At 53.5% G+C, this 26,102-nt stretch overlaps 2 protein-coding genes across 2 annotated transcripts; one reads left to right on the forward strand and one right to left on the reverse strand.

Moving 5' to 3' along the window:
- Positions 1-2,551: 2,551 nt before the first annotated feature.
- Positions 2,552-4,422, forward strand: ST3GAL2 (ST3 beta-galactoside alpha-2,3-sialyltransferase 2; the record flags this gene model as incomplete). The annotated part of the gene is made up of 6 exons (XM_079541688.1): positions 2,552-2,887; positions 3,062-3,255; positions 3,525-3,704; positions 3,872-3,917; positions 4,044-4,163; positions 4,249-4,422. 6 exons carry the CDS (start codon positions 2,552-2,554, stop codon positions 4,420-4,422), a joined length of 1,050 nt encoding a protein of 349 aa, XP_079397814.1.
- Positions 4,423-9,418: 4,996 nt separating this feature from the next.
- PDPR (pyruvate dehydrogenase phosphatase regulatory subunit) lies at positions 9,419-26,102 on the reverse strand (the record flags this gene model as incomplete). Its single annotated transcript, XM_079541625.1, has 17 exons — positions 9,419-9,823; positions 10,926-11,108; positions 11,348-11,437; positions 12,055-12,149; positions 12,491-12,603; positions 13,878-14,026; positions 14,223-14,356; positions 14,466-14,621; positions 15,755-15,879; positions 17,323-17,515; positions 19,587-19,736; positions 21,031-21,148; positions 21,527-21,648; positions 22,631-22,794; positions 22,887-22,968; positions 23,843-23,976; positions 25,879-26,102. 17 exons carry the CDS (start codon positions 26,100-26,102, stop codon positions 9,419-9,421), a joined length of 2,637 nt encoding a protein of 878 aa, XP_079397751.1.

Below are 26,102 nucleotides of genomic sequence, written 5' to 3' on the forward strand. Positions count from 1 at the left end.
CCCGGAGGCTCCCGGTGGTGGGGCCGGGCCGGAGCGGAGCGAGGTGCGGTGGAGGCGGCGGGTACGGCCCCGAGGGGGGGAGAAGGGGGAGGGGGTGTCGGGTGCGGGGTGCGGGAGATCGGGGGGACGATGGGCGCCGGGAGGATGCGGTGGTACCGGGGGTGGGCGCGTGGGTGCACAGCGAGCCCCGGGGGTGCGGGATGGGGGTGCCCCAAAGGAGCCCTTAGGGTGCGTGGGTTTGGGGCAGCGGGGGGATGTGGGGGCGGCGGTGCGCTGTGTCCCCCGTTGGGGTGGTGGGACGGGGAGGGGTGTGGGTATGGAGCGGCGTCACGGGGTCGGCGGTGTCAGCGGCGGTGCCCTTTCGGTCTGCAAGCCACGGGGCGAGCAGTGGTCCTGGAGTGCGGGGCCCGGCCTTTCTGGGTGACCCCAGCCAGGGGACGTGTGTACGTTGGGATACATAGACAGGAAACTCTGTTTTTCGCACTGGGTTGGCTGACGTGGGAATGGGGTTTCACAGCAACCCCCAAAGCCGCTCAGAAAGCAGCGCGCGCGCTGCCAGGACGGCATTGCTCCGGGTGGCCCCAGCGAGGAGCTGAGCTCACAGCGCTAATCCAGCTAATTAACAACATGCGAGCGCTCCCGGAGCGGCCGAACAGCCCAAAATGGGGTCGGCGGTGGCAGCGTTGGACGGGGCCGTTCTGCACGTATCGCGCTGGGAAGGCGGCAGGGCGGCCCGCCCGGCTGCTGGGAGCGGAATGTTGGCGGCGCGGGCCAGGAGCTCTCCGACAGCCCGAATTCCTGCCTGTCTGGAGGAGGCTCCCAGCCTCAGTGCCGAGCAGCGAGGCCGACAGGGCGGCCGGAAACCCCATGGAAAATAGGGCCTGGACCCGTTTCTTCACCATAGAGAAAGCCCTCTCCTCCCCAGCGATGCCAGCTTTGCTCCCCGTGTGCACCTCCACCCCCACCGCGCTCCCCCAGGCTGGCTGCTGCCGTGCCCGTCTTGGTGCTCCTGCACATATTTTCCCAGTGAGGCATCCGGTGTGGATGGAACAGGAGCAGGCTTGCCACTGGGGAGTTGGGCACAGGGATGGCAGCCTGGGAGGGTGAGACGGAAAGGCGGCCAGGAGGAGATGGAGGGGAGGAGGAGATGGAGGTGCTGAGCCCCAGCTCTGAGCAGTTGCTGATTTTTCCAGGCTTGGCTGCAGGAATGTGGTTTGGTGGGCCCCTGCCTGCTGGTATCCAAGCTGGTGGCTTGGTGAGGCCAAAAAGTGGTAGGACTCAACCTGGTGGGACCTGAGCTGATGGCTCGGTGGGACCTGACCTGGTGACTTGGTAGAACCCAACCCCGTGGTACCCAGTTTGGTGGCTTGGTGGAACTTGACCTTATAAGACCTGAGCTGGTAGGACCAAAGCTGATGGGACCCAACCTGGTGGGACCTGATCTAGTTACTTGGTTGGACTCAACCCCGTGGCACCTTGGGAGGCCCAAACTGATAGAATCCAACCCAATGGGACCCAACCCAGAAGCTTGGAGGGACTTCACTTAGTGGGACCTGATCACGTTACTTGGTGGGACCCAGCCCTATGCTATCCAACTTGGTGGCTTGGCAGGACCTGAGCTTGTAGGACCTGACCTGGTGGGTCACTGGGACTCAACCTGGTGAGACCTGACCCGGTGAATCAGTGGGACCCAGCCCAACGGCACCAAGTTGGTAGCTTGGTGGAGCCTGACCCAACCTTGACCCTCTTCTGAGGGAGCTGATGAGCACCTGGAGGTGCTGAGAACCCAGGCTGGATGGGGCCGTGTGTCTATGGGTGTCCCCTCCGTGCAGGGCTTGGGGCTGGCCGGTCTCTCCTGACCCCAAACCATCGCAAACGCCTTTGTGAGGACACGTGCCCTCGCCATGCAGGCGCACTGACCCCCCCGCAGCTCCAACTGGGGAACTGCTGGCAGCAGGCAGGGCAGGCAGGACATGCCTCGTGTTCTGGTTTCCTTCCTCTTGCCGTGTGACGGTCGGTGACTCATTGGAGCAGGATACCACCAGCACCCCCCCAGTTTTCCAGAGGTGCTGAGTGCAGGGCGCTTGTTGCCCCTGAAAGTTTTTGTGGGGAGCGGCCCAGGGGGTGACGGGGTTTTTGGGGGCAGGATCCTCTTTGCTTTTGCTGTCCCTTAACCGACGTCCCCTCCTTTCTGCTCTAGGCTGTTGTCACTCACGTGTCCCCAGCACAGGATGATGAGTGTCACCACAACCTGGAACCAGCAGGGGACGGCTCCCCGAGCCCACGGGGCCACCGGCACGCGGAGCTACGGCTGAGCCCGGCGTGCCAAGCCGCGCTGAGCCAGGCGGATGGAAAGCTGCAGCCCGGCAGGTAGGGACGCTCCAACCCACCCTGTGGCGGTGCCAAACCTCCCGGTCAGCACAGCATCCCGGGGGGCTGCACGCCGCACCGTGCTGAGCGGAGGCTCTGCGCCCCACAGGGAGCCCCGCGCCCACCCCGCGCCCCAGCCTTATGCCCGGGGAGCGGCGCCGAGCCTGCCTGCCCGCCCACCATGAAGTGCTCGCTGCGCGTCTGCTTCCTCTCCACCGCTTTCCTCCTCATCTTCGTCATGTCGGTGCTATTCACCTACTCCCACCACAGCATCGCCTACCTGGACCCCGGCGGGTTGGGTGGCATCCACCGGGTGAAGCTGGTGCCCGGTTACGCCGGCGTGCGGCGGCTGAGCCACGGCGTGCCGTACCCCAAGGGCTGCGCGTGCCGCCGCTGCCCCGAGGATGCCGCCGCCTCCGCCGCTGCCTGGTTTGACAGCCGCTACGACGGCGCCGTGTCCCCGGTGTGGACCAAGGAGAACATGGAGCTGCCGCCGGATGTGCAGCGGTGGTGGATGGTGAGCGATGGGGGATGCTGCGGGATCTCCGTCGTGCCGCGGCCCCGCTGAGCCCAGCTTGCTTCTGGGTTCGCCCTCCTAACCCCCGGGACCCCATGCTGCAGGCTGTTCTGGGGCAGCTGCTGCTGCCATGTACGCAACGAGGTCCCCCACCGCCTCCTTCTCACCCTGCAGATGCTGCAGCCCCAGTTCAAGTCCCACAACACGCAGGAGGTGCTAAGCAAGCTCTTCCAGATCGTGCCAGGGGAAAACCCTTACCGCTGGCGCGACCCGCGCCGCTGCCGGCGCTGCGCTGTGGTCGGCAACTCGGGCAACCTGCGCGGCTCCGGCTATGGGCACGAGATCGATGGGCACGACTTCATCATGAGGTGAGGGCACAAGCAGTGCACCGGCACCTGGCCGGGGGGGCTGTGTGTCCCCTTCGTGTGCCAGTGCCCAGCTCTGCCAGAGGGTGCTGAGGCACTGGAACAGGTTGCCCAAGGAGGCTGTGGATGTCCCATGCCTGCAGGCATTCGAGGCCAGGCTGGATGTGGCTCTGGGCAGCCTGGTTGGTGACCCTGCACGTAGCAGGGGGTTGGAACTGGATGAGCATTGTAGTCCTTTGCAACCCAGCCATTCTATGGTTCTCTGTCCCCAGGATGAACCAGGCACCCACAGTGGGCTTTGAGGGGGACGTGGGCAGCCGGACCACGCACCACTTCATGTACCCCGAGAGCGCCAAGAACCTTCCTGCCAACGTCAGCTTTGTGCTGGTGCCCTTTAAGACCTTGGACCTGCTCTGGATTGCCAGCGCCCTCTCCACTGGCCAGATCAGGTTGTAAGTAGCCGGTGGCCATGCACAGAGGTGCCATCGCCCTGGGAGCTGTTTTGGGAGTGGTGAAGTCACGGCCATAGCTTGGTGGCTTTCTCCCCATCTCCACTGTCCCTGGGTTAACATAGCCCCAGCCGTGATTGCCCACCCACCCCTCTGCTTCCTTCCTCCAGCACCTACGCGCCCGTGAAGCCTTTTCTGCGTGTGGACAAGGAGAAGGTGAGAGCAGCACTGTGCTCCTCAGCACCCACTTCACCCCACACCTCTCCCGGTGCTGCCAGGCACGCGGCCCCAAGGAGACGCAGTGCTCAGCATCCCTCCCTCCATCCCTTACCCTGGGTTCAGGTGCAGATCTACAACCCTGCCTTCTTCAAGTACATCCACGACCGCTGGACGGAGCACCACGGGCGCTACCCCTCCACCGGCATGCTGGTGCTTTTCTTTGCCCTCCACGTCTGCGACGAGGTGGGTGACGGTGTGGGGATGCAGCACCCGGCCCCGTATCACACAGGGGCTGGCGGTGATCGCGATGCCAACCCTCACCCCACAGGTGAACGTCTTCGGGTTCGGCGCCGACAGCCGGGGCAATTGGCACCACTACTGGGAGAACAACCGCTACGCCGGCGAGTTCCGCAAGACCGGGGTGCACGACGCCGACTTCGAGGCACACATCATCGACATGCTGGCCAAAACCAGCAGGATTGAGGTCTACCGGGGCAATTAACTGAGGGCCGGGCGGCCGCGTGTCCTCCAGCTCCTAACCCCAGCACTGCCAGAGCTGCCCCGGGTGCCGTTAGGTGCCGGCAGCCTACAGGGTTCTGAGCTCTCGGCAGACTTTGTGTGGTTTGGAGAGTTTTGACTTTGATGTTGTTAGTATTAAGGAACCTGCTTCAGCCGAGCGAGGATTTGTAGACGCCGCCAGTGACCAGCCGGCCTGGGGAGCGCCCAACTCGTAACTCTTACAGTCAAACCAAATGCTGCTCTTTTTAAAACAAGAACAACAACAAAAAAACAACCATACAAAAGCCCCCAAACCCGGCGACTTTGGGGAGAGCTCGAGCCCGGGATGAGGGCAGGGTGACAATCAGCAGCAGGCCGGGTCAGCTCTCCAACAGCAGGACACAAAGTGGCTGCTGTTCTGTCCTTCCGTCGGAGGTTTTCTCTCCCTTTGCTTCTCCCTCTGTGGCTCTCGGGAAGGGGTCCAGACTCTCGTGGTCCTCTCGGTCAGATGCCCCCTCATGTTGCGTCGGGGAGTGGGATAGGAGGGGTTTGGGAGGGCAGGGAGATGGGCAAAAGGCAGCTGAGAAACCCGAGCGCCTGGTGGAAGTGACGGCGCAGTAAGGCACAGCTGTGTGCGTCCATCCCTCACCATCTGGGCTCCCCTTCGCCTTGGGGACAGGAGCAGGTTAGGATAGCTTTAGCAGGTGAGTGAAACACAGCCGGGGGGGTCATTTCTTATCTCCCTCTTGCTACAGACAGCTCTGGCCAGAAGCTGCAAACCCAAAGTTCGTGGTGTTGGGGGACAGTGGCTCGGTGTGGGGCTGAGGTGCTGGAAGCTGCAGCAGTGACCGAGGGATGATCGCGCAGGGCTTGGGGGCAAACTGCCCTTTTCTATTTGGCTTCTCTCTACGTTTCTGTCCTTTGGGAGTGTTTTCTTTTTTGAGGTGTCTCTCTACGGTCTCTCAAGACACCAGGTCTGTGCTGTGCCTGCTGCTGGGGGCCCCACGGCAGCCCCCGAGGCGGCGGTGCGACCGGGAGCCCCAGCCCCTTCCCAACGCCTCGAGTTGGCGTTGCCGCCTTCTTCTGGGGGAAGAAAACCACAGAAATCACACAACCACAAGCAACAACGAGTGCCTTGACTACCTGCCGCCGGCTGCGCTGCCCTGCGAGCACAGGGAGGGGTCGGGATGCACACAGCAGCATTCCCAGCCCCCCCTTCCTCCTGGGAGGGTCAGCATTGCCCAGGCACCCCTGGCACTGGGCTGTGCCCACACCTCTCCCACTCCAGGTCAGACAATCCCGAGCCCACCGGCAGCACCCGATAACGATTTTTCGGCTGATTTCCTTCCCCCCCTCGACCCCCACCTCGACTCTTTTTATTATTATTGTTGTTGTTATTATTATTATTTAAACTGTCCCGACACGAGGACTCACGACCACTCCTGTTTCTGCGCAGAGCTGCCGGCGGGCGCACGCACAAGCATGCTGCAGGGCCCGCGGGCGCCGCGCTATGAGCACCACTGTACTGTACATAGAGGAGCAGCAGGCAGAGGCTGTGGGCATCGGGGGATGGAGGGGGGGAGGGGGGTTGGTTTTGGGGAGAAACCGAGGTTTTGGGGAATCCCCATCGCGGGGTGAGGCAGCCCCGCAGCCTGTGCGGATGTGAGGACTTCTGCACACAACTGTCTTAAAACAATTTGGTTGGGTTTTTGTTTTGTTTTTTTTTTAAGTCAATAAAAACCATGCATCTGGACGGCTCTGTTGTTCCTCCATCCTAATTCGAGGACACCATGGGGCACAGGCAGTGGTAGGGATGCACCAGCAGTCCTATCCCCACCAGGACCGGGGCACTTTGCAAGAGCATCCGCATGGCTGAGCTGTCATGGGAAGGCAAGCCATAGAATTTGGATCTCGAGGGGTACACAAGGCTCCAGCACAACAAACCGTCCCATTCGGGAGTAGTTAAAACACTTCTTTATTAATATACAAACCTAGCAACATTCAAGCCAACCAAAATATGAAATGACGTAAAGCACGGCAATAAATACAGCATACAGAACAGCCCCAGCAGAGAGCAGCCAGCTCAGCCCTGTTTGTGTGCTTGGGAACAATCCGTGTCCCCCATGGCCAGGCAGGAGCAGTGCTGCATCTCCTCAGCCCCTCTGAGCTTGAAGAAGCTGCCTGCATCCTCCCATGCAGAGACCCTGCGCGGGCACAGTGAGCTGCTCTGCCCACCTCCACCCCTTCCACCATGTAAGGCACTAAGGAACGATTTCACAGCCTCGAGCTGCACTCATTCCTAACATTTCTGCCAAAGAATCCTTTTGGAAGTCCTTGCAGCTCTTGAAAATGGGAGACTGCAAGAAGAGAGAGGGGCTCTGAGCAACAGCCTGCAGGTACACGCGGTGGGAGCACGTGCTGCCTGCCTGCAGAGCCTCACCCTGCCCAGGAGGAGCTGAGCCAATGGTTGCAGGCTCTTCTCCTGCCCCAAAACACACAGGGCTGCTCCTGCTGAGGGCTCAGAGCGGTTAAAGTGCAAAGAGAAATGCTGCCTGCTCTTCCTGCGTGCCTGGTGGCACTGCTCCCTGCTCCCCCGCATCCTGTTTCCTGCTGGAACAGGGAGGTAAAATAAGCCAGCCCCAGCCCTGGCAGCCACTTAAGGAAGTTGAAAGCCTTCAACTTGCTGACACGGGCAAGAATCGAGCTGCCCAAATGTCCCAATGAAACCAGTCGGGAAGACGAATCCAAAGGTGATGATGTTTTTTTGCTGGGCTTTACCAGCAGCCACGTGTTCTGCTCTAAAACAAGAATCCTGCCCCATAAGCAACGGATTTCCTTTGCAAAAGTGGAGGGCAGTCGTTTGTCGTAATTTTTTTCCCCTCCTCAAATGTAAGGGTTTCAGTCCCTGCATTTCCCCCCCATCAGTGACGGCCTGAGGTCCCATGGAAGCACAGGACTTCAGCCCAAGGAAGCCCTGTGCCAGGGGATGGGAGTGGGCACAGCAACAGGAGGAGGGAGCCAGGTTTGCAACACGACCCCGAGATGCAGGGCAGGCATTGCACGGCCCCTCCTGCTCACCACAGAACAGCAAGACCAACTGCAGCAGCAAGGAGCAGCAAATCCAGACAGAGACACGAGGAAGAAATGAAGTCTGGCAAAGATAGATGTGAAAATCACCGCAGCACACCCTGCTGAAATAGAAAACGCTTCTCAACAGCTGGCTTCCCTCTCATCCCCAGGTCATTAAACGTCAACAACGAAGTCCTTTCTCCAGCACGGGTTGCTTCAGCAGCCTCTCAAAGACCAGCAAGGCATGGGAGGTCAGGCACGGCCACAGCGAAGGACAGAACGCAGCTCCAGATCCAAAAGAAGAACCAGAACTTGCAGAAGGGAAGGCAGGAGCAGGTGCCAAACTGCCCAGCCCTGAGCCTCAACCCTGGCACAGCGCTCCTCCGTCGAGCGGCGCGACGTAGGGCTGCTCTCACTCTATTTCTGGTACTGGGGAGTCAACACAAAGTTCCACTTGTAATTTCTGCAGCTTCCGTACCAGCCTGAATGGGGAACTTGCTCTGTTCTTAAGGCATAAAGGGTTTTCCCTTCCACCCTCGTTGCCTCAGCTCCGTCCAACTCCTGCACACTGAGAACATCTCAACCACAAACTGGCCAACCAAAGGCTCAACTGAAGGCACAAATGAAGTAGCAGGAAACAAAGCGGGAGCTTGCCAAGGCTTAGAGCTCATATTTACACTCGTGATGTTCACCACTTCACTGGAAAATGCCCCCAAATTACAAAGTGTTCATCAAGGCTGCATCAGTGCAAGGCTGAGCTTAAACTCCAGGGCGATGTTGGCATGGAGGGGAGCAGGAAAGCCATAGTGAATAGGTGCCAGGGCCAGGAGGAACAGCCAATCTCCTCCTTCCAGGAAATAAAGAAAAGCTTTGCTTCTGGTCGCTCTCACAACCAGAAGAAGAGAAAGATGTCAACCTGTGTGACACAACTTGGCACCGCCTGCTTTCCCTATGTTCCCAAAACATGAGTTGGTAACAAAACTTGTGTTCTCTGCATGAACCTTGCCAGACAGTCATGTCAATGAGGGAAAGTGAAAGAATGCTCACAGAGGGACTGCACACTGTGTGGCTGAAACAAAGTGGTGTTTCAACAGTGCTGTCAGCGTGGAACACCAACACCTGCCCTATTTCTGCTAATAGAAAACAACCCCACTCCCTTACAGAACTAAAACACGTGTTGGTCTTCAATTCTATACATAAAGGCAGATTATATGCATTATCTACCCATGTAGAATTCCTATAAATACAACTGAAGACCAACACTGACCCCCCACAAAAAAAAAATCCAACCCAAATGACAATGAAAGACTTACCAGCATCATCTCCATGATGTGATGGTTAAACCTACTGGGTTCCCTGCTAGGCAAAATGGTGGGGCTGGCTGGGACACACCAACACCTGCCTGCTCACCCAATGCTGTGTGCTGTGCTGGTGAGGTAGCTGGTCGCTCTATGGCTGTGTGCATCCACGCACTGACCCCTCTGCAAAGTGGTCACCTGCCAAAGTGACAGCAGAGCAGAGCCAATACCTGCTGTCCTGTGCCTTATACTGCAGGAGAGAGAAAGGCTGTAGTCCTCAGGAGCTCCCCTGAGCCCTTCCCATCACTGCAGGGCTATGGAGATGTTTGCTCCTGTACAGGCTTCCCACTGAAACGCTCCCATGGGCACCTGGGTGCACGTTCAGCACTGTGCTTTGAGACATGGGGGAGCCTGGCAAGCAAAGGGCTGAGGGAGGGAGACGGACAGGGTTCAGAAAGCTGGAGAATTAAAAGTTTTAAAACATACAAAATGGAACACGCTGGAAAAAAGTTTAAAAGTTGCAAGGCTGGAAAGGAAAAAAAGAAAAGAAACGTATGGAGGTGTGGAGAGAGCACTGGAAGGTGGCAGCTGAAGACTCCAGCTTGGGGAAAAGGAGTGGGGCTCCAGCCGGCACTACTCCCTCTGGTAGCCACTCAGTTCCACCTCATCCTTGCGGCGACGCTGAGCAAAGAGGGAGCTGAAGGGGTAGAGTTTGGCTTTGGCCTGGAAGCGCTGCCCGGCGATGTCGATCTCGTACTCGCCCTGGTTGATGAAGTCAGTCGTCACCACCAGCTCTTCCCCTGTCTTCTCATCGAAGTGCTGCACGAAGCCAAGGCAGACGTGGCGCTCCAGAGTGTAGCTGTAGGCACTGCTGGTGGTTTTGCCCACGTAGCGGCCGTTGCGGAAGATGGGTTCGCCCCACCAGGGCCAGAGGTCCATATCTGTGTCGTGGTCCTCGAGAATGAACATGGTGAAGCGTTTGTACACCCCGTTCTGCTTCTGCTCCAACAGAGCTTCCTGGCCAACAAACTCCATCCCCTGGGGGAAAAAAGAAAGCCTCGGCTGACGGAAGGAAGGGAAACTGCGGCACTGCTGAGTTTTAACAAACTACCAAGGTGAGGTCGGCTTGGGCTTGGAAGTTACGCCCCATCAGAACAGGTTGCTCTGCACCCAGCTCACACAGAAGCTGTCACGCCCCCCCGGTCCAGGTGCTGAAGGTATTAAATGCAAAAACAGTCGTGAAAGGGGCCCTGGAGTTTTCACCTCAGCCAAAGGCATTTCACAACTCCAGTTTCCGTCATTTTTCTGCTCCCAGAAGTTTCACTGTGTTTAAAAGTGAGACAGGGGAGGTTTAGGTTGGATGTTAGGAGGAAGTTTTTCACCCAGAAGGTGGTGAGGCACTGCAACAGGCTGCCCAAGGAGGCTGTGGATGCCCCATCCCTGCAGGCATTCAAGGCCAGGCTGGATGTGGCTCTGGGCAGCCTGGGCTGCTGGTTGGCAACCTGCACACAGCAGGGGGTTGGAACTGGATGAGCGCTGTGCTCCTTTGCAACCCAGGCCATTCTATGATTCTGTGACTTTACAGACCAGAAGGAAACCATCCAAAATTTGTACCCATGATCAGTGTGTGCTCCCTGAGCTGATACAAGCATTTGTTTTGGCTCATGCGAAGATGTGAGAAAGATGAAAACAAGCAAGTGATAGGGATGGCACCTGTCTCTATCACAGCACAGTGGGGTACAGTTCCACACTGGTTTATGTTACAGCAAAAATAGAGAGCTCCTGTCCCTGGTGTCTATCCTGGCATGCTTTCAGCTTCATGACAAGCCACGTGGGGCACGGGCTGGCTTCTGCTTCATCAGACTGGGAAAGGAGCTGGGAGAAACACGAGTGCTGGAAGGTATGCAGCTCCCTTCACTACACTGAGCTACGCAGGATACTACCCAGATCACCGGGAATGCTGCCCAGGAAAGAGGAAGATGGCATATTTTTTTTAAAATCTTTTTAGCACCTTTACAAAGCCTAAGAACACAGGTTATAGTCGCACCCTTACAGCTCCATCAAAAAATGACCCATCTACCCACTTGGGTGGCATCGCTGCACTGCTGGGCCCTGCCACAATTCCAGTTCTCCACCGTACCTTTTCCAGCTTGACCTGGAACTCACGGCCACACTCCATAGGAGTGGTAAAGGCATCCAGATCCTGGCCCCAGAAGGCAAAAAACTTCTCGATCCGCAGGCTGCGCAGCGCGTAATAACCGGCGTTGCGGATCCCGTACTTCTGCCCCGTGTTCATCACCTCGTTGTACACATGGAGGGCGTACTGCAAAGGAAGGGGGAAGCACAGAGCTGCAGGCATGCACCAGGAAAGAGAGGCAGCAGCTGACACACCACCACCCGTGTTTGCTGGCTGCTGGGATGCTAGACAAAGCAGGGATCTCCCTTTGTGCCCTGCAGGCACCTTTCCCACTCTTTGTTACCCTGAGTCAAGGTGGAAAATCCATTGCTAATCATGCATGCAAGCAACTGTTTTAATTAGCTGAGGCTGCAGTGTGTTCTTACCTCGATGGGAATATAAAGCATGAATCCAGGCTCTCCTGTGTGAGTGATACTCATCACTCGGATGCCATTAGCGTAGCCCACGCTCATCTCCTGCAGAATCAGAGGGGGTGAAAACATCCCAACTGGAACACAGCACAGAGATCCAGAAGGAACACAGTAACACACAACGCACACCGCGTGGGGCGAGTCGTCTGCCACCAGCACACAATTCTGAAGGACTGAATCTAAGAATCCAGGCAGCAGCTATCCAAATATTATCCAGGTTACTGAATCTCTTCGTGAAAGCCTTGGAACTGGATGGGAACAGCAGCTCGTGCTGTACACTCTGGAGGAGTTAACAGGCAGCTAGCTGCTGAGCCCTTGGACGTGACAATGACTCCAGAGCCACCAACCCCAGCTGCCCCTGACTGATGGGTTTGGAACAGGTTACATGATACACGCCATGATACCACATGGCACCAAGCCTACAGCGAGTGGGAGACTGACAACAAACTCGTGTTAACCTATATATTCAGCAAGCACAATCCAAATAAAGCAGGTAGCAAAGTGAGCCTAATGAGGACACGACCAGCATAGCACAGCTACTGCAATAACTGTAGGTGAATCCAAATTCCCCCCTAACTACTGAAAGCACAGGCCTTTCCCTTCTTGCACACACGCTTCTGGAAACGTAGTGGGGTGAGGAGGAAGGAAGCACGGTCACTCACCTTGCAGAAGAAAGAAGGAAAGTGTTCCGGGGTCATTGGGGCATAGGACAACTCTGACAAGACATCCACAGCACGGGGGCCGATCAGGTTGAGAGCTAAAGAGAGGAAGATGAATCATTAGGATCAGACTGACGAGGTCCTATTCATGCTGCACACGTGCATGCACCTATTTTTTATTTCCCTTTGGGAAGCTGTGTAGTTCACACCGGGGAGGGTTGTAAAGATCACTTAAGAATAGGGACATCATTAGACTCTCCTGGCAGCACACAGGAGAGGAAATCTGTCTCCCAGCTCAGGGCTTGCTGGGAGGAAGAGTCTGATGACTGGTTTCATCTGCTTGGAAAAGAGACACAGCTTCACAGACACCACAACAAACACAAGGCACCATCTGTGACTTCAGGCCATGCAACAAGGTCTGCTTTCAGAGGTGCATTACCTGTGTACTTCCAGGTCACATCTTCTATGGTCAAGTTGCTATCTTCAGGCAAATGGTTCTTCAGCCAGGCCCAGCAATGGACTTGTTGGTCAGTTGGGGAAATCATAAAGAAGCTGGAAAAGAAACCAAGAAACAATGAATCTCGACAGCCATGAGATCACTCAGTTCATTCTATGCACAACAACCACTGGAGGCTCTCAGCACCTCCCAAGATAACACAAGACCCAGTATGGTGGCTTAGGAACACCACGACTAATGGATCAACACCATCACATCTGTTACAACAGGAAAGCTTTGCCTGCAAGCAGCAGCAGCACTCTGGTGATAAGGCAGAAGCAGAAGCTCCAGAAACAGAATGCAGGCAGTTCTACAGCAAGCCCACGTGGCAGCTCCAAAGTCACAGTCATCTTGCAGACAGTTCTGCAGCTCTTGAAGAGCAGTGATTGCGGGTGCTCTGACAGCACAAGGGCGCTTCACTCTCAAAGCCACTTCTTGTTTCAGCAAGTCTCTCCTGACACAATGGTGGTTATTATTAACAGGGTCTGTGCACAGAACTCTATTTGATATGTAGAAACAAGCTGGTCTCTTTCATACAGATTGTGAGCTGGAGTGCATTATTGACAGAGATAATATCTGCAAACGTGGTTAGCAAGGAGGAAAGCCACCAGTTTCACGCAGAGGCAGACAATGGTCCTAACAATACATGAATGCAAATAGAGGAAGAGGGAAAAAGCAGCTTCTAATTAGAAGAGCAGCAGAGAAGACTGCTTTCACATCAGCACAATGAGAGCACACACAGAAAGTGGTGCAGGGAAATAAAACCAATGCTCAGCTGAGACATACCCATTAAAAAGTTTTTAACCATCGGAAGGGGTTGGTTTTTTTTAATTAAATGCCAAAGAGAGCTCAAGTTGCTGCATCTAAGGATCCTGTGATCGTGTCAGTTTGCATCAGAGAGCAAAAAAAAAACCACACGAGAGTGCACTGTGCTGAGAATGAGAGAAACCACACAGCAATGCGAGCAGAAATAATCCCAAAGGAGCCATCTCAGCAGGGAACCCCAGTGAGAAGATTGCCCAGGAGTCAACAAGCAAACGCTGTTAGTCTGAACACGAAAGCAATCAACTGATGACTGAAAAGAAACGTGTCTGTCAATGGAGAAAGCAAACACCTGAACCCCACCGTGTGGCTGAAATCCGCTCTGACCTGCAGCCACCAAAAGGGCCCATTTCCCCCACTAAAGCCACGCTCCCATTTGGGGTGCAGCACTACAGCAGCACAGACGCTTCCTGTTTCTTTATGAGGAGCGGGAGTGGAGTTTGCAGCCTTTGCTGAGAGGCCCCTACAGGCACTCCCACCAATGCAGGTGGTGGAGATGTGCACCCACCTGCGTTTGCTCAAGCGCGCTATGCTGCAGTCGTTCTCGTAGCCTCCGTTCTCATTCAGCATGCCAGTGTGCACAACGTGTCCCACTGGCACATCCAGGTCGTTGGAGAAGAGGTACTGCAGGCTCTGCAGCGCCTGGTCTCCTGTGGACTACGGGAGATGAGAGTCAGACAAGCTGTGTGAGCAACACTCATCCACTGGGGCAGCTGAAGAGCGCGTCAACGTTCTGGCCCAAATTCTTCCAGTTGGGAATTTGGCCCCCCTCCCTCCAGCTATCCTCAGGAACCATCAGGAAAGAGCAGGCTGCCCCGGGCAGGCTGTGCCCCGTCACTCCAGCACTACTCACACTTATCTCAAACTTGGTAAAGGACGACATGTCGATCACACACACTGCCTCCTTGCAGCACTTGACTTCAGAACCCACAATCTCAAACCAGTCTGGTTTGTAGAAGGTTTTGCTCTGATCCAAATCCAGCAGATCTAATGTGTCAAGAAGAAACGAAGACACGGTTTTCCACATAAATGGAACAAATTAACAGCAAATGCAGACTGGGACAGATGCACCAGGCAGAGGAAAACACGATCTCACCTTTCCCAGGTGGGACGAAGTATTTGACCCTCTCAAAGCCGTGCTTCTCCATCCACCTGGCCCCCTGGGCATCCAGGCGGTCGTACAGCGGGGAGGTGCGCAGCTGTCTGCCCGTCTGGAAGTCCCAGCGGGGAACCTTCAGGTCACACATGAGAGCTGCAATGGTCACACAGAGCCCCCGTTAGGTCAAGAGGTGACCTGTAGCTAGGATCTTCTTCCAGATGACTGATGAGGAGTGTATTTCTTATACCTCTTCTGATACATCGAGGGAATTCCCTCAAAACAGTTCGGATTTCCTCTTCCATTTTTGGGCATGGGCAAATCTGTTTTGATCCTTTTGTAGCTGTGCAAAATCTAACGATATTTGCACAGAATGCCTTTGTAGACACCTGCAGCCTCGTGAAATATGCACAGAACACTGAGGTCTGGAGATACCTGCGGCCTCATGACTACACTGTCGATACACCTGAACAAAAGCTCTCTTTTCTGTGAAGTCACACAGACTGACATTAGTGATGCACACTTCCCCCTGACAGCACTCTCTATCACACACTCCTCATTCTGACAACACTAACTGTGGGGGAACCATCGAATTCACCTCCTCAAATATCAGCAGCTCAGCCTTTTCTAATCAGTGAAGCTTTTCCAGATGTCTCCTACACTTTCTCAGCCAATATCTAAATATCCTTTCTAAGAAAACAAGCATCCTTGTGGATAACACCTCCCTGGAAGGGCTCAAGGCCAGGCTGGCTGGGGCTGTGAGCAACCTGCTCTAGAGGGAGGCGTCCCTGCCTATAGCAGGAGGTTGGAATGAGATGATCTTAAAGGTCTCTTCCAACACAGGCCATTCTACAATCCTCCCTCATTACCAGTAGGGAGTACAACTGAAAGACATCAGAATATTTATTTATAAATACTAAGTTTCTCCTTAGGTCATAAAGTACTGAGCTGAGATAGATAGCCCTACTATTTCCAATCCAGACCTCGGCGCTGTTTCATTAGGCTGGAATCCTACACAGAGAAGCACAAAGTTCCCCAGAGCAGAGGCAAAGCACAGGAATAGGAAGAAGCACCCTACCAACAGCACTCTTCCAGAAAGGCTAACGAGAACGCCGCCAACACAAAGCCAGCACCATTCCCCCTCCCTCTGGGAAATGCATCCCTGCAACTGTCCAGGGGAGACCAGCAGGATGAAAATGGTTCTCGGGGCAGTGACAGCTGACAGAGGACAGACAGTGCAGCAAAGAGCAAATGGTTGCATGTCCTGGCGAGGCAGAGCCCCCACTTACGCATGACTTCCATCACACGGTGACGGAGGAAGGTGCGGCTGCTCTGAAGAGTGCCAAAACGCTTCAGATCCAAAGGCCAGACGTTCTCAGATGGGTAGCCATGTACCATCCACTCTGCCAGGTACCTGATGGAAGCAGTGAAGAAAAACCAAGACATTCATCAGCGGAACAAAAGTTTCAAAGTTAGAAACAAGGCGATTTGGACAGGAGAGCATCTGGGAGAGGGCAGAACTAAAATGGTATCCTGAATCTGGAAGAGTTCTCCTTTATAAAAGCCATCCATCAACCCTCCACGTTATTAGTTTCCCACTAGGATGAAAAATACAGGGCAGCAGGGAGTGAAGGACATGTGCTGAACGGAGCCACACTGGACAGGCAGCTTGGCTGACAGCATCAAGCCCTCGTGCTGCACTACACAAAGCAGTGCTGGGTCCTTAGGCTGCAGGCTGACTGCTTTGTCATTTCTCAGCACCTTGTGCAGGCTCAGCCACAAAGCCTCGGTGACAGCATTCACTTCGGCACCAGGTACCAGCCAAGTTATGTTTTGCTTCACTCCCAGCAGTGAGGGAGGAAGGCTCCAGAGCTAAGGGACAAAGGCAGCTCAGGTAAAAGCAGAGCTAAAGGATCTGCTTGCAGCCAGTGAGCAGAAAAACAAAGGGTTTGAGGGTGATCATTAAAAGTCGCATAAGCTCATCTTCAGGCTGTAGCAGCAAATGGAAAACTGGTTTTTAGCTTCAGAAGAGATTTTGACTCATAGAGAACCTCACGGCAAAGATTCTCCGTATTACGCTACGGCAATGAAATGTGATGATTTCCTTCCCTTGGTGAGTTAAGCTAATTGATAATGGAGAGAAACTAGAGGAAAAATGCAGATATTAGCACTAGCCAAGCAGTTTGTTAAGAAAGCTGTACAGCAGAAGGGATGCTGGGCTGCCAAACCCAAATGGCAATCAGAGGAAGCGATGATCATTTTGCAAGCAACTTTGCTGCTGGGTTAACACTTATATGCCTGTCAAAATATTTGCATTAGCACAGGAGCTGGAATGTGCTGGGAAATGATTACATCTCTAGCTGGCTTTAGCTGTATTGGCCACACCTGGCACCACCTATGGATGCTCTGCCTGCTTTAGATTCACAGTTTTGAGAGAAATTCTCCACAGTGACAACTTGAAAACGCAAATGGTTTCAGCCAGATAATAAAACTAAATGTAACTAAAGGGTACACAGAGTACAGAAGATGAAGGAATAAGCTTTGATGAGATAAAAGCAGATTCCTGGGAGACAAAAATTGGGATTGGTTAGCTCAGGAAGCTCGCTTGATCCCCAGCAGGCTGTTGGTCACTGGAATGTGGTGCCTGGAGAGGTGTGCGGGACAGGAGAGGCCAGCACAGACTGGGATACACACAGAACATCACCAGAAAGCAGCACTGCTCCCCTCCATCCCTCAAGCTGGAGACAACAGCGGCCTCTGTCAGCAGCAGCAGGACTGTGACAAACAGCGACATTCGAGCAGCCTTCTTCCTTAGTTCAAACCTTACTTACACACATAATAGTGAGAAACCACTTACTTGCCTGCTCCCCCACCATATGAGATCCCAGCCGAGTTCATTCCAGCCAGGACGAAGTATCCCCGCACGGTGGGCGACTCGCCCATGATGCACCGCATGTCTGGCGTGAAGGACTCCGGGCAGTTCACCAACTGCATGATCTGCAGGGCCTCCAAGTTGGGCATCCTGCGCAGGAGGGAGCTCAGCAGGGGTTCTAGGAGCCCAGACAAACAAAAAGACCAGAAGTCACATCGCGGAGCCATCAGCTGCTTCACTGCCAGACAGGCCAGCAGGCTGCTGCCCGAACACAGCTCTCATTTCAGCTACAAACAGCCACACTGATTCACACCAAGAGGTCGGTGCTGTTTTCCACAGTGCAGATGTGTTTGGTTTTGTTAGGGAAAGCAATAGAAACCTAGAGAGCAACAAGAAGAGACAAGGCTGTGCGACATCTGCCTCACACGTCTTGCCAGCCCACACTTACCTGCAGCTAAGAGCATCTCCTAAAAGCCTGGTAAGCCTTCCCTTCACCCTAAATGATATTTACTAAATACAAGGATGATATTTACTAAATGCTAAACAGTCTTTACTAAACAAAACTAGTATTTATTGACAGGTAAGTGATATTTACTAAATAGTAACCCTTAATCGATCTCTTCTTTTTCAACTGTTTCCCCACATCTTCTGAAGACCCCTGGCACGTGCTGCCAAGGAGTTCCACACGTGTATGGTATGAGGAATCACCTCTTGTTTCACACCTCACACTCGATTACCTTTTATGATGGCCTCCAGCTGCCACTGCAGAAGAGAGTGTGCACAGGAGCTCCCCACCTCGCCTCTCCACCCCACTCAGGCTTCCCTGGACCTCCGTCCATCACCCTTTGGTCCCCTCTCTCTTCCTTACCCATTCAGTCCCTCCCTTGGGAAGCTGCTCCAAGCCATGCTCGGCCACTGGCCCCCTCTCCCTCCAGCTCCTCTCCAGTACCATGATGCTCTCTGGAGACAAGGAGCCTAAACAACACCTCTTATCTGGCAAGCCAAGGATTTAGGGTGACATAACAACTTTGTTTGCTGCTCCACGCCTAACTTCCTATCTTTTGCTTTGACTGCTGATGTCTGCACACAACCAACACCATCGCTTTGTACAGTGAAACGAAGCCCTCAGCACCAATAACACTCCTCAGCTTTTCAAACACCAACACTTTCAGACTTCACATTACCTAAGAAATCACAGACAGAAACGGTCTTTGTGACCTGCTCCTTTTCTTCCCTCTCTCGTGCACTGCAATTCCAGAGGGAGAGCCTGTCATTACAGACCCTTTTATTCTTACTGATAAAAAGAGGGATCCGTTTTAGATTTGTACTTACACCCAACATTTAAGCAGCTGCACAGAGCATTTCAAAAATCAAAAGGTGTTCCAAGCAAAGAGATCAAAGCAGTAATGCAAGAGCTCAAACCACAGGAACTGCTGCCCTAGGAAAGGATCAAATATTGGCTGAGTAAGCTCTGACTCTATTCAACTGCTCAGTAGTCTGAACTGATGAAAGGGTCATGCTGAAATGTGGCATGCAGTTGCTTCTGAAACTCAGGCAATCTGTGGGTGCAGGCAACACTTTCTCATTTAGAAAGCCAAAGAGGAAGTGGGTGCACAGCTTGGGCACTCTTCTGTGAAGCTAACACTTCAAGCAGGTCTGCAGCCATCTGCAGGTCCCTAAACTGCAGACAACCCTGGCTCTAACTCACCACCCTGGAGTTTGAATGGCTCATGGTATCATCATTACCTCGGACACAAAACTAGAAGGAATTAGTGCAAGGTGGGGAGTAGCTGGAAGAACACACTAGCAATGCAGGGAGACACCTGTGAAAGTCTAGCTGTGTCTAGAGTCACAGGCAGAGGCATCCACAGGGCAGCAAAGAGCTCTGACAAAGGGCAAAATCAGTTCCCCAAGGCAAAAGGGGAACTGGAGATGGCACACACAAAGTTATGAGGAAAAAAGGGACTCCTAAACCACACTGTGTTCCTTCCCACACAAAGAACTCCCCGTGTCAGAAGTACATCCAGAACATCAGAACACAAGTAAGCAATATGGAAGGAAAAAGACAGCATATGTGGAGAGCAACAAACCACAACACTGTCAGTGTGGAATGAAGTCTGTAAAGCAGCAAAACCAGGTTCTGTCTGCAAAGCAAACTTCCTGCACTGGAAATACACTTGGCTGCCAAGTCTGCCTTCTGCCAAAGCCACGCGCTGTGCTGCTGCAGGACTCCGTCCCCCACCACGTACCAAAGTGATCCCAGTCCTCCTGGAGGTTGTGGATCTCCAGCTGGTTCCGTCCCTCCGTGAAAAGAGGTTTGGGGTTTTTCTCAAAGCCCCCCGAGAGGATTCCGCCCTGCCAGCTGCGGATGTAGATCCTGCCATCGGGGTCCACAACAGCTGAGGAGAAAGAAAAAGAGGGGGGAAGGGAATGGAGAGGAGGGACAGCTACGTCTGCACGTTCATGGCAAACACCACCAACGGGGTCTGGTGATGGGCTGGGCCAAGCTAGCAGCCCACAGCCAGGAGAGCAAACAGGGTTAGCCTCCCAGACTCATGCTCCTACACCACTTCTGCCTCTCACATGACCACTCATTATCGTTAATTCCCACCATGATCACTCAGGTTAACTTCTGGTTAACTTCTGGGTGGTGCAAAGAGCACCAAAACCAGCAGAAGGACAGTGCCACACATCCCTTGTGGCCAGGGCTTACAAACTCTTACACTGGATTACAAACTCAATTCCACTGGAACTGCACCCAGTGACACAGGACCTGACACACCACCAGGAGAAGGCCTGCCCACCCCCTCATTTTCCTGGTGCATTAGCAACAGTGATTTTTAATGCACACAAGTCACTGATCCACTTGACTGCAGGCTGCTGGCACAAAGAAGATGGGCAGCAAGGGGGTGAGAGCAGGCAGTCAGGTCGGGATGGCTTCCTTAATGGCTGCATCCACTTGAAGCACCTTACGAAACTCCACCTGACATGTCCTATTGCAACCTTTTGCCCCCGCTCACAAAAAAGCTGTGAATATATAATTCTAATTACTCCAGAGAGTCTGGTCAGAGAGTTGAACTCCTTGGAGAAAATGGGTATTGCTCACTAGAAGCAGAAATTACTAAAGACTGAGAGTAAACAAGCAAAGCTTTCTACTCCCCAAATGCTTTCCAAACACGAGGGCTTTTAAGAGATCCAAAAGCCAGAACGTGGGGGAGGAGCAATTACCTCAAGCTTGGGTTGCCCCTACAGCTCAAAGACATGTAAATGCCATTGCAAAGCCTTAGCTTCAGTTGGAGGAAAGGAATAGATGGGCCATTTGGGCACAGCAGCCTGCAAGGAAAGCACAGCGCCAAGGCTAACACCCTCTCCAGCCCACAGGAGCAACAACCCTCTTCCCTAATCTAGGCACGCCAACCAGGCAAGCTAGGCCTGAGGTCATTCGTCTGCTCAGCTGACAAACTCGGAAAATCAGTTTCTGCAGCAAAAGCTTTCCAACAGCCTTTTCCACCTTCCAACCCTGCCGACTCTATGACATACATTACCACTGAAACAGACATTCAGAGCCATTTGGTGAAGTACGTCCCACTGCCAGCTGAGCTGAGAACTGACAGTGCACAGCTGGCCCTCCTGTCACAGTGACACCGCCTGGGAAGGGGGATGTGATTCTCTGATACAGTGAAGAGCCCTTACTGGGGACGTTGTTTGCCAGAGGTTCCTTCAGAGGATGTGTCAGGAGGTAGAAGTGCTCGCAGGCATGCACTGGGATGTTGACTGGTGCCTCCCCAGAGTGGCCCAACTCATAGGCCCACTGAAATCAGGAAAAAAAAGAAGCGCACGTTAGAACGGAGAAGAAGAAAACAACCCCTAATAAGAAAGGCACATGCAAACAGATCAGCTCTGCGGGCTGGCTTTCACAAAAAGCCAAGTAAGATGTGGTTCTCAGTGCCTAAGCCTTAAACAAATACATTTTTTTCCCTGTTTTCTTAGGATCTAAACCATCTAGGCCAAAGACTGTATTTGTTTCTGACGTAACATTCAGAAAAGCCAGACCTTGATGAGGATAGGCCAACTTCAAACACAAAAGCAAAAGATTTGTATAGCACAGCCAACGCTGGGCTCTGCTTCTAGAAGCAAACACCATTTGGGTGCTGGCATTGCAAGGATAACAGCAATTGAATAATCCAACCTGGCCAGCACAGTTGACGAAGTACTGGCATTTAATGTGTCCCCTGTCGGTCTCAACTCCGGTCACACGACCTTTCTGCACTGACACATGGCTGACACTCGTCCGCTCGTGGATCTGGACGCCTGCAGAGGACACAAGGAGCTCAGCCCACCACCAGCCTTCGTGCCCCAGTGTCAGGCTGCTATCACTAAGCTCTTTTTTGCTTGAAGACAAAACACCCGTGCTTGGCCCAAGTGAAATCCTGCTATTTGTGCAACAGCAGGCATGTAACTCCATTGCTGAGTGGAGGAGTTGTTCTTTGCCACGTGACAACCTGACCCTTGTAGTAAAAGAAGAGCCCAACCACAGACTGCTTTCAATTAAGGTCCTGCATACAACAAAGCCTGATGCTTTGGGTGCAAGACTGCTTCTTTTATGGAAAATCAGTTCTGTTATGGAAAATCAGCATGCAGAACAGAGCAAGGCTAAAAGAAACTAAGAGAGGAGCCTTCCTAAATCACTTCTCCCAACCTGAGGGACCTGAACCCTCAGTAAGCCTCAGCTCTGTCATCCAGTTTAACCTCTGCCCCACTTTCACACTGCTCCAAGTTTGTCAGAGTGCCCCACCAACAGTGTTTCCCACTTCACTTCCAAACCTCCTGCCAAAGCAATGTGCCCAATCACAGAATGGTCTGGGTTGCAAAGGAGCACAGCGCTCATCCAGTTCCAACCCCCTGCTGTGTGCAGGTCGCCAACCAGCAGCCCAGGCTGCCCAGAGCCACATCCAGCCTGGCCTTGAATGCCTGCAAGGCTGGGGCATCCACAGCCTCCTTGGGCAGCCTGTTCCAGTGCCTCACTGCCCTCTGAGGGTGAACAGAGACGGTTCTATTTTTGCATCTCAGATTGTTCAAACTCCTCCCACGTTTAATTTAATCTGGCTCCTATGAAGGGCCGTATTTCTGATGAAACAGGACTCAGGATGCGATAAAACATTCAGCCAGGCAGGAAAAAAAGAACGGATTTTACAGAACAGCAGCCTCATAAAAACAACCAGCTTTTGGCCTTCAGTGCTCACGGGAACACCTGGATGCGGAACACCAGAAAGAAAGGAAGTGAGAGACGCACCGTTCCGCGAGGCAGCCGTGGCCAGAGCCAGGCTGACGTTGGCAGACAGCACCAGCGCATCCTCAGGCACATACATGGCCCCCACCAGGTCGTGGATGTTGATGAGCGGGTGGAGCTGTGCCACTTGCTTGGGGCTGATGATTTCGCAGGGGATCCCCGAGACGCTGCCACAGAACACAGGGGAAACGCCGCCGTCAGGCACGGGGCAGAACCGAGGCAGGCTGCGGAATCAGACGTGCTTCCTGCTTATACATACTTGAGAGATGAAGCAATGCGTTTCAGGGAGATCAGCCGATCCTGAGTCTGAGCCAGGGACACGGAGCCTGTCTTCACGTACCCTGTGACAATCACCAGAGTCGAGTCAGATTTGGGCAGGATCTCAAATTCCTTTTCGTTTCAGACCCGCTGCTTCCACTACTCGAGAGCCAGGAGATCCCAGGCCCCACACAACCTGAACCTCAGCGAGCAACCAGAAATGGCAAAAAAAAGGACAAGAAGTGCTTTAGTTCTGAGCTGTGCTCTGACTCTCCCTCGTTCTACATTTACTCATGCTTACAAAACGGTAAAACTCCACACGTGGAACCTATTAAAAGAGAAGAGAGGTTACTGCCAAAAATGCGAGCACGTCATCTGACAGCTACGCAGAGCAACAAAACCTCACCAAGCAGAAGCACATGTTTTGTGATTCTACCACCTGCAGCAGCTTAATACCAACCTTAATCACAGACATGACCATGGACACGTGTCGAGTATGACATGTAACACAGGTCCTTGGCAGCAGAGTGCTTTCAGTTCTTCACACCAGATACGTGCCCCAGCATTTTGGAAGGAGAGGAAGAATTTCAACACGTTTCCAGGGTGAGACTGGAGTAAAACATCTTGCTTTGCCTGCACTTTGGAGCTGGTTAACCTTTCTGCCTTTCTGACAAGTGAACTGCTGCAGAACATGGCTCGTTTGCTCTGATCTCCCTTAGTGTCCTTGGGAAAATTCACTTGTTTGTCCAGGTTACAGATGAGAAGGAGAAGGCCCGCGCTCTGCAGGCAGCCTGCCTTCAGCCTGCCCATCTGACACCTTCCTTCCCATTCTTCTGACTGCATTTTTTTTGCATCCACCTCATTCTTTGAGCAGGAACCACCACCAATTAAGACATGGGAGCATTATTTCACTGATCCAACCTTCCAAAGCTTACTCAGTGCTTACGCTTCTGGTACCTGTTTGCACTCCTGTCTCTTGCTCCAGCTGCTGGTACAGCTTGTTGGAGTAGTCTGCCATCTTCAGCTCAAGGGACACGGGCCTGGCTGTGCTCACAATGCCCGCACAGAAGCGTGTGGTACCTGCAGCCAACCTGCAAGAGAAGGCACAAGGACAGCCTCATCCAGCTGATGGGCAGGCAGAGAGGCAAGCGTGTGCCCCAGAAAGGCTCTCCAGGCACACCAGACCAAGAGCACCCCCTCTGTGCTCACCTTGCATCACAAACAGGGACCAGCCCCTCTTTTGCCCCTCAGGACGACTCAAAAGCTGTAAGGTGGAGGTTTTGCTTTACCTCTCTTTTGAAAATGCACTCTGTTCCAAATTAACTCCTCTTTGACTTGTCCTGCACGTCGGCACTTTTCAAAGAAATCGCTTGAAAAAAAATATGATCTTGCACTCAATCAATCTGCCTACCTGATGGGGTTACCTCCAAAGCAGGGCTTCCCTTGGAGGAAAGTTAACTTGGATTTCTCAGAGCCTTTGCAGCTTACAGAAAGAATTGCTCCCTGCTAGTCAGCTGATGGGAAGCCACTTCAGTGCTGTACCTGCAGGCGCAGCAGCAGCAGACACTTCAAATCCCTCAGCACTCTCCTGCACGGGGCCCCCAGACTGCCTCATGAACAGACCAAGAGTCAACTTCCAAAACAGGAATCTACACAGCAGGAAAAGGCTGGCAGTACATTGCCAACAAGATGCATTGAACCCTGCCACGGGCTTCTGATTCAACTCAACACGGAGTTCACAAAGTGTTTCTCTAGCTTATGTTCAGCCAAACTGTAACACACACCTTGCAGATAGGCACTAAACTTTGTGACAGAACAAAGCAGACAACCCAAGCCTTTCACCAGCTGACAGGGCACCAAATAGGCCGTGTCCACCTACAATCTCCCCATCTCCTGCAATCTCTTCTGAGCCGTGGTGGTGGTGCAATACTTTATGGTATGCAGCACTTCTTGCTTCTGGAGGTGGTCACTAGGGGTGGGATGATCTATACAGATTTTTGGGTATGTTAAAATGGTCCCATCTTTCCAAGCCACCTTGTGTTTTGCTTGATTACCTGCAAGTAAACCACAGACAGAGCTGGTGTGCTCTACTAGTTTAGTTCGGTTGCATCTCTTGAGCCTCCTCTACCAGCAGCACGCTCCTTACAGAGCAACAGTGTCAGCTACTCTGACTTCTGCAGCTTGGATCTGTGTGGGTAGGTGGGAGGCAAACCTAAACCTCCTCTGAATGCATGTGTGTACGTACAAACAATGCAAGCAACTTTGCTGACCCCATCATCTCCTATCCCTACATGCAAGTGCCTTCAGTGCTTACTGCTGGGAGTCCGTAGGTGAAGAAAATACACCCTACATCTCTAGGGGTCAGTTGAGAAATTAGTGTCATCACAACGCCACTGAACAGAAGCTTAGTGTGAGTGAGAATGCGTGGATTTGAGGCCCGCAGTTTGAGAGTTCTGCTTTTAGACAGAGATGTCATCTCTGCAGCGAATGCGGGAAGCCAGGATTTGAGGGCAGAGGGCTGCAGAGATGGATCCTGAGAGAGAAACCCAGGGTTGCCCTATGGAGCACACCTTCAGCCAGCTCTCAAACAGACACACTGCAAGGCATGGCTGAGCCCACTAGAAACATCAGTGGTGACTCTATAAAAACATATTTACAGGTGAAAAGCACCAGAGCAGGTTTTCTTGACAGACTGCAGCCCCTGGGAAGAGTCCACATTGCAGCAGGATACAAGTGTAAGAGGGAAGGTGTGGCAGAGGGAAACTGTCATGCACCCACTGCTGACCTCCTGCTCCTGGGGAGAGGGCAGGAGCCAAGGAGAAGGGCGGAGAAGGAATGGGGGAGAAGGGCTTCTTGTACTCATGAAGCAGCAGTTGTGTGTTGTTATTAAATACCAGCCTGCTCCATGGCTCCAGTGCCGAGAGGCAGAAACCGCACATCACAGCACGTGCTGCTGTGCGCTCAGCACCGTTTTTATTACCAAAAATCCTTACCTGCCCTGCTCAAGCAAGACGACATCCTTCCAACCCAGCTTGGCGAGGTGATAGGCCACCGAGGTGCCCACGATGCCTCCCCCGCAGATGACCACCCGGGCCTGTGCCGGCAGGGGGACCGGCTGCGTTTCGGCCGTCCCGGAGGCGCTCCGGCAGCGGGCCGCGCTCCTCCACTTGGGATCAGCCCCACGCCACCGCACGTCGGCCAGCAGCCGCAGGAACAT

This window comes from Tetrao urogallus (genome assembly GCF_951394365.1).
Source record: "Tetrao urogallus genome assembly, chromosome: 12".
Classification (NCBI taxonomy): domain Eukaryota; kingdom Metazoa; phylum Chordata; class Aves; order Galliformes; family Phasianidae; genus Tetrao; species Tetrao urogallus.